This window comes from Macaca thibetana, chromosome 7, assembly GCF_024542745.1.
Source record: "Macaca thibetana thibetana isolate TM-01 chromosome 7, ASM2454274v1, whole genome shotgun sequence".
In the NCBI taxonomy this organism is placed as follows: Eukaryota; Metazoa; Chordata; class Mammalia; order Primates; family Cercopithecidae; genus Macaca; species Macaca thibetana.
In genome coordinates this window covers 85523634-85532365 of record NC_065584.1, presented here as the reverse complement: position 1 = coordinate 85532365, position 8732 = coordinate 85523634, and the positions used below count along the sequence as shown (strand labels likewise).

Below are 8732 nucleotides of genomic sequence, written 5' to 3'. Positions count from 1 at the left end.
CAAGGTATCTAACCCACTCCCGTGATAATGTCACTAATCTATTCATGAGGACAGAGCTCTCATGAGCTTTTAAAGGTCCCGCCTCTCAACACTGTTGCATTGGGGATTAAATTTCCAACATGTGAACTTTGGGGGACACATTCAAACCATAACAATAATAAAACATTAATATTCCTGGGGAAAATGAGCAGTTCACAAAAAGTAGCACAAATGGACACTTTATAAAGAGGTATACAAATTCTTTAGTCATCAAAGAAACATAAAAAACAATGTGATTCATTTTTTCCAGCTATCAAAATAGTGGTTACTGACACACACACACACACACACACACACACACATATCATGAAATTTTTTTTTTCTGTTACTCCAAGAACCTCCTCTGGCACCATGAGTCTTGAGCCATTTATTATATAACCAGAAATAAAGACTGCAAATACTCAGCTGTAAGCCAAGCCACTTCTAGTCTAAGTGCAAGATTGAATATTTGAAGTGAAATATTTCCATTTCTGAGAAACCAGATAAAATTATGCCAGGACTGAGGAAGAAAAAAAGAGAAAAAAACAAACAGTCAAAAAAAAAAAACAAAAACAAAGCTAAGTAGACTTTGCAAAATGACTTCCATTGAATTGCACCATCATTATCAAATAGATCTTCAAGACCAGACAAAAAAGGAATAAGTGTCCCCTCAGCACTACCCTTTTCTAGAAGAGACAACCAAAAATATCTTGATTCACTACCGTTTTCAGTAAAAAATTTTGCAAATGTGAAAAATGGTAATAACAGGACCAATCAAACAACAGACAGTCCTGAGAGGTTACTGCTCTTTTACTGTAATGCTAAACTTTGAAATGTGAATGCTAAGTCTTTGTTAACACAATTATAATAATAATTACATTTTAGATAGAATTTCATATTTATTCTTGTATTTTTGAAGTTAATTCTATTTTTCGATATTCAGATTCAGCTTTAGCTTCGCCCAGATATTGACTTTAACACCTCACCATTGGGCATTTGGTCACAATGTGTGTTCAGTGCACCATGTTTTAAGGAAATAATTAGATGTATGAAGAGGGTTTATGTAAGCATAGATTTATCACAATATTGTTTATAAAAACTGAAAATATTAAAACAACTGTCTAAAATACTGACATGTTGTGATGTCTAAGTTCTAGTGACAATTATTCTCCCTTAGAATAAGTGTTGTAGAGATAACAGACTTAGGAGCGTGGTGAGTCCCCTTTGCACAAAAAGACCACCTCACACCCAACATGACTCTTAAGAATGAGGACAGTAGTGAGGACACAGAGCAGAACATTGAGAGGCAGATAACGTCTCATAACCTTTCATTAATTTGTCACGTGGGGGTGCTATTCATCAATGAAATCATAATTTATGCATGAATTCTGAGTACAACTGTGAATCATTTTGTATCCTCACTTCAACAGTGATGCCGTCTGGTAGGCCAGAGACACTAACAATGAACTTCTCTCTGGACTTTCCAATTCTAATCTTAATGTTTGGTAAGTACATTTTATTAAAATTGTTTTATTATTTCAAAATTATAAAAACCTTCACCAAAAGATACAGCTCTGGCTAAACCCATATAACCAGTACTTTTTCCCCCCTACAGGAGAAACCGGCAGCAATTCAGTCAAACAGACAGGCCAAATAACCATCTTGGAGGGAGCATCTGTGACTATGAACTGCACATACACATGGGCGGGGTACCCTACCCTTTTCTGGTATGACCAATACCCCAACAAACCTCTGCAGCTTCTTCAGAGACAGACGATGGAAAACAGCAAAAACTTTGGAGTCGGAAATATTAAAGACAAAAACTCCCCCATTGTGAAATACTCGGTGCAGGTATCAGACTCAGCCGTGTACTGCTGTCTTCTGAGAGACACTGTGCTAAAAGCACAGGGGAACTATACAAAAACCTCAGTGGCCCAGAGGAAGTATGTAGTGAGGCTGGAAAACCCAGGTTGTAGAGCCTTGTTCTCTGTCTCACAGACAGTCCTGTTAAGACATTATTAGAAGATAAAGAAAATCAAAATCAGATGTAATTGCCTCTAATTCCAGGGCATAGGGGTTTCTTTGACAGAAAATGGGGTCAGGGAAGAGGGTCTCAGATAATATCCTTGCTCTCAATTAGGTCAGTTCTCTCTTGTCCTTCAGACTTTCTTGCATGAGGTGTAGGAATTAGAATATAATGACTTGGATGTCAGTCCTGGCTCTACTACTTATTAGCTATGCAAATTTGGCCAAGTTAATTAATGTCTCAGAGCTTTAGTTTTTTTCATCTGTGAAGTAGAAATAAAAATAATCACACAAATTTAAGATGGAGATAAAGTGGAAAAAAGGTAGATTAGAAGGGGCAGATTATTACTCAAAGCATTACTGGAACTTGCAAGGCCCACCATAGCAGTTCTGCTCTCTCATGGCAATCTGTCTGCCTAGTGCTGACCATCCTAATAGGGCTTGGCATGCCCACTGCTTTGTCATACCACACCACACCCCATGCCCAGCCCCAGGCCATTATGATCAACATATCGTCTTTTCTCTCACAGGCTCCTACTCACACCACACACAAAAATTAACTCAAAGTGGGTCATAGACCTACATGTAAAAACTAAAATTGTAAAACTCTTAGAAGAAAACACAGGAGTAAATTTTCATGATCCTGGGTTAAGCAATGATTTCTTAGATGCAACACCAAAAGCACAAGCAATAAAATAGAACATTGATAAGTTGGACTTCAACAAAATTAAACTTGTTTATGCTTCAAAGGACACCATCAAGAAAATGAAATGATAACCCACAGAATGGGAAAAAACATTTGCAAATCATATGTACTATGGACCTGATGATAAGGGACTTATATTTAGAAAATATAAGGAACTTTTACAACTCAATAATAGAAATATAACTCAAGCAGTGAGCAAAATATTTAAATAGACATTTCTTCAACAAAGATACAAGAATGTCTAATACGCATATGAAAAGGTACTCATTATTAGTCATTAGACAAATGCAAATCAAAATCACAAGATACTGCTTTGCACTGAGTAAAAGGCTATGACTTTTTTTTTTTTGAGACGGAGTGTTGCTCTGTTGCCCGCCCTGGAGTGCAGTGGCCGGATCTCAGCTCACTGCAAGCTCCGCCTCCCAGGTTTACGCCATTCTCCTGCCTCAGTCTCCCGTGTAGCTGGGACTACAGGCGCCCACCACCTCGCCCAGCTAGTTTGTTTTTTTTTCGTTTGTTTGCTTTTGTACTTTTTAGTAGAGACGGGGTTTCACTGTGTTAGCCAGGATGGTCTTGATCTCCTGACCTCATGATCCGCCCGTCTTGGCCTCCCAAAGTGCTGGGATTATAGGCTTGAGCCACTGCGCCCGGCCAAGGCTATGACTTTTTATAAAGGACAATAACAAGTCTTATCAAGGATGTGAGAAATTAGAACGCTCATACATTGCTGGTGGGGACGTAAAATGATGCTATCACTTTGGCAAACAGTTTGGCAGCACCTCAAAATGTGAAACATAGAATTACCATATGACCCAGCAATTCCAGCCCTATGTATCTACCCACAATACATATGTCCACACAAAAACCTGTGCATGAATGTTCATAACAGCATTGTTTATGGTAGCCAAAAGGGTAAGTAATCCAAATGGATAAACCAGATATGGTATCTCTATACAATGGAATATTATTCAGCCATAAAAAGGATTAAAGTACTAACACCTACTACAACATGATGAATCTTGAAAACATTATGCTAAGTGGAAAAATCCAGATACAAAATGTCCATATTGTATATTTCATTTATATGAAATTCCAAGAATAGGCAAATCCAAAGTCAGAAAGCAGGTAGGTGGCTGCCAGAGCTGGAAGAAGTGGGGAGTGGGGAGGAACTACTTAAGAGATGTGTGGGGTTTCTTTTTTTTTTTTTTTAATTTATTTATTATTATTATACTTTAAGTTGTAGGGTACATGTGCATAACATGCAGGTTTGTTACATATGTATACTTGTGCCATGTTGGTGTGCTGCACCCATCAACTCGTCATTTACATCAGGTATAACTCCCAATGCAATCCCTCCCCACTCCCCCCTCCCCATGATAGGCCCCGGTGTGTGATGTTCCCCTTCCTGAGTCCAAGTGATCTCATTGTTCAGTTCCCACCTATGAGTGAGAACATGCGGTGTTTGGTTTTCTGTTCTTGCGATAGTTTGCTCAGAGTAGGGTTTCTTTTGGGGAAAATATTCTGAACTAGATAGTGGTGTTGCACAACATTGTGAATATACTAAAAGCTACCACATTATATACTCTAAAGTGATAAAAAGTATGAATTTTATGTTTTGTGCTTACCTCAATAAAAAAGAAGACAACCAAATAATCTAGATGTGATTATTAATGGAACAAGAAGCTCTAAAAAAATTAAATTCTTACTATTCCATTGCAAACAATTCCAATAAGTATATGAAATATGGAGCCACCTGATAAAACCTATAGCAGTACGGGAAGGTATACTAACTCAGATTTTAACTAAAATTTATAAAAATGTTGACTGACACAAAGACAAAGGAGAATAGCAAAGATGGCATGAACCTTTAAGGAAATCATTAAAAAGTAGAAACTTTTTAATGAAAAAAGTTAAAGATTAAAGAAAATGTGAAGTGGAACATAAAAAGCATTTTAGAACAGTTTGGAGAAATGAAGATGGTAGGGTGGGGAGGAAGCTTAATTTACATATCAAGGAAAACAGAAAAATTTGGCAGAGAATAAAGAAGAGGTAGAGCACTTCGACTCCTGGTTTCATCCTCTATTCTTCATCAAATATAATAATTTTGGGTTGGGAGCAGTGGCTCATGCCTGTAATCCCAGCACTTGAGAGGTTGAGGCAGGCGGATCACCTGAGGTCAGGAGTTCAAGACCAGCCTGGCCAATGTGGCAAAAAAACCCATCTCTACTAAAAATACACAAATTAGCTGGGGGCAGCAGTGGACACCTGTAATCCCAGCTACTCTGGAGGCTGAGGCAGGAGAATTGCTTGAATCTGGGAGGCGGAAGTTGCAGTGAGCCAAGATCATGCCATTGCACTCCAGCCTGGGCAACAAGAGCAAAACTCCATCTCAAAAAAAAATAAGAAAAAAAAAGTATAATTTTCAAACTGGAGATGAAGAAATGAAAAATTATGACAGATGAAAAGATACTAAGAGAGAACTTAGATGCTTTCAAAATAATCAAGTCTTCTGGGTCATTTAAACTAATCCCCAACATACGAAAAGAGTTTGCAGACATGGTTGGCAAGGCGTTGGGTGAATTTTTTGAAAACCTATGGGGAATGAAGGAAATCCCCAACACATGAACACAGAAATAGTGGATTGATACCCAGCAAAATTCTAGAGCAGATTATTAACAGATAATATGTGGGCTCTTAGAAAATAATGCAGTGATCAGTACCAAGCCAGAATGAGCTCACTAAAGACATTTTTAAAACAAGCCTGCTAAATTCAAAGGACTTCCATGGACTTTAAATGTGTCAAATATTTGCAAGACATATAATAATTTGGTTTTCACTCTATCAATGGGAAAAATATATATATATATTATCATTTGTTGAGTGTTGTGTTTGCCACAGGCCCTATTGTACTATAGATGTAATAAGAACTAACATTTATTTATCAAGGGCTTAATGTGCATGAAGTGTTGTTCTAAGTGCTTTGCATACATTAATTCATTTAATCTTCACTACAACCTCATGAAGTAGGTGCAATCTTTATTAAAGATAAGGAAACTATCTTTAATACAGAAGAATTAACTAACTTGCCCAAGAACACAGAGTTAGTAAGGGAAGACCTGGCATACAAATACAGGTTGACAAGCCCAAAGCCTTCATTCTTAAATTCTATACTTTGTTAACTCCCAATGTTATCTGTAATTCCCACCACAAAACTACAAGTTTTGTATTGTTATCCCCATTTTATGAATAAGGAGGCTGAGGATTGGAGTACTGAATAGAAAAATCCAGTAGAATCTAGTAAGTAGTAAGACTAAGGCTCAAACCCTAAGTTCATTTGAATCTAGACCGTATCCTCTATTCACTTCGCCATTCTACATAATGCTAGACTTGGTGAATCCTCAGCTGAAAGAATGGCCGTATATAAATATGCAATTTAGAAAAATGTCCCTATTGTTACACCTCATGTTTTATCCTTCACTCTGACCTGTTCACATTGATCTTATGTAAATTCACACAAGGTATGCCCATGCCCATTAAATGTACAAATAGCAAATTTTGAGATTGGTATATGATGATGATGACCTAATGATGTCCAGCTAATATGTTTATTTACAGCATACATTAAAGATTGAAAATCATCTGAACAAACTGGAAAGATAAACTGAAACTGCCAACATAGAATTTAATGGAGATAACTATATATTTATACGGTAGTTTTATAAAATGAGTTGTAATGTCTGGAAGAAGGAATCCTAAATTTTTAGTATTTGTTGTTTAATGCACTCAAAGTAATTAAGGAAAAGATTTTCGGAAAGGATATTAGAAAGTCTCATAAAATCAATTTGTGAAAAATACAGCTAGGGCTCACAGAAAGAAGAAAATCACCAATTGGCTTTCTGAATCTTTCTGAATCTACTTTTCTCTGAATGTATAATCTGTTCTCCTCCTGGGAAATCAGATTCCGACGTAAACCTGTCATATTCTACTCCACAACAACTTCAGTTTGAACATACCCAGCTCTGTTTGCTAAGAGATGAGTCTGCTTTGAATCCCACAGGGCTTTAAAGCTCTAGTTACACTAACTGCTGTTTCTGTACCTCCAGTTCAAATTAATGAGCATAGTATCTACCCAGATCCAACAAGCTATTGCCAGAAAAAGGAGGTTACTTGGTACAAGCATGACCTCTATGTCATCTCTTTAGAAAGGAATCCCCAAAGTGGAAAAGGACTACAAGCTCGAAATAATTCACCAATGTGATAAAACAACTGAAATTATCATAGATAACAATAAAATGAGTGGAAACCAGATGAGTACAGTAATACCCTGACAGGGCAACAATATTTGAATCACATTTGAAGAGACATGAACAAACTGTAGCAAGTCTAAAAAAAAGATAAAACTAATAAAGTAGTCTGAAATAATACCATGTGCAGAAAGAAACAGGGATGTCACATAAAGAAACCAGAGATATTTATAAGGACCCCTTTACAAAAAAGAACAGATCTGGCCTTCAGTTTTCAAAAGATATAGTGTGAAATGCGGCTACTCTACTTGATCTATCATAGCTGGCTGAAGTCAAACAATCATCAGGTTTCTGTTCCCCCACATTACCCCCACCTTACTTCTAGGACTCCTAGTAGGAGGATGCTAAGTTTGGTTCTCTATCTGTATTGTGGGTGAGAGGGCTGTTTGTTTGTTTGTTTGTTTGTTTGTTTGTTTGTTTGTTTTAGAGACAGGGTCTTGCTCTGTTGCCCAGACTGGAGTGGAGTAACATGATCATATCTCACTGTATCCCCAAACTCCTGGGCTCAAGTATTTGACCTGCATAATAAATGTCTACGCCTCATGCCACTAGGTGGCAATGTGGGTGTTACATTTAAAAGATCATGGATGGTTCACTTTGCAGGTAAAACTGTAAATGTTCTTAAGTGTGCATTTCTGCTGCTTCTGATGGACTAAGAATCCCCTTGGATTTCTAAAGTAAATGTAGAGACGTTTTAAAAATAGAAGACTCCTTTGTCCAACTAACATATATTCCAAAATCCTCCAACAGAGACCTGTGTGAGCTTCAGCTGCCATAATCATGGTGAAGATCCGGCAATTTTTGTTGGCTATTTTGTGGCTTCAGCTAAGCTGTAAGTTGGGGAGTTTCAGGACATGAGATATTTTACAAACTTCTGGGGAGGGGAAAGAAGGGATTCCAAGTGGCTAATCTGGAGTGCCCTCCTGAAAATGTGTAAATAAATGTGTATAAATGTTTCAACAATTGTAATATTCTGTATCTGATGATGTCTTTGAGAACAGGTGTAAGTGCCGCCAAAAATGAAGTGGAGCAGAGTCCTCAGGACCTGACTGCCCAGGAAGGAGAATTTATCACAATCAACTGCAGTTACTCAATAGGAATAAATTCCTTACACTGGCTGCAACAGCATCCAGGAGGAGGCATTGTTTCTTTGTTTATGCTGAGCTCAGAGAAGAAGAAGAATGGAAGATTAATTGCCACAATAAACATACAGGAAAGGCACAGCTCCCTGCACATCACAGCCTCCCAGCCCAGAGACTCTGCCATCTACATCTGTGCTGTGAGACACAGTGCTCTCCAGGCACCTGGAGCCCGTACCTAAACTCTAAAGCGGAGGCATCATTTCTTACTCCTGTCTTTCAGACTTGTCTGTCTCTATCCTTGGTCAGATGATGTCAAATTTTTAAGTTTTTAAAATATAATATTCTCCCCTTCTAGACCATCTCTCTTCTCTACAGCATCATCACCGAGTATATTAACCAGACGATATGTGATTTTTATCTTGGAAGTAAAATATACAGGGTATAAAAATCCCGATTCTGCTACTTATTAACCGGATGATCTTGATCAAGTTACTTAACTTCTCTGTGCCTCAGTTTTCCCTCAACTATAAAAAGGAAACACTGTTAACCATAGTACCTAACCCCAATTCTGGGGATTACATGAGGTAATATACACAA

General features: G+C 37.6%; 2 gene segments (V, D, J or C); both read left to right on the top strand.

The window, feature by feature from the left end:
- The first annotated feature begins 1447 nt into the window (after positions 1–1447).
- On the top strand, positions 1448–7007 carry LOC126959194 (T cell receptor alpha variable 40-like). The segment is given in 3 exon segments: positions 1448–1523; positions 1634–1987; positions 6853–7007. Coding segments are annotated over 3 exon segments (582 nt in total).
- Positions 7008–7653: 646 nt separating this feature from the next.
- Positions 7654–8374, top strand: LOC126959193 (T cell receptor alpha variable 41-like). The segment is given in 2 exon segments: positions 7654–7885; positions 8055–8374. Coding segments are annotated over 2 exon segments (372 nt in total).
- The last annotated feature ends 358 nt before the right edge of the window (positions 8375–8732 follow it).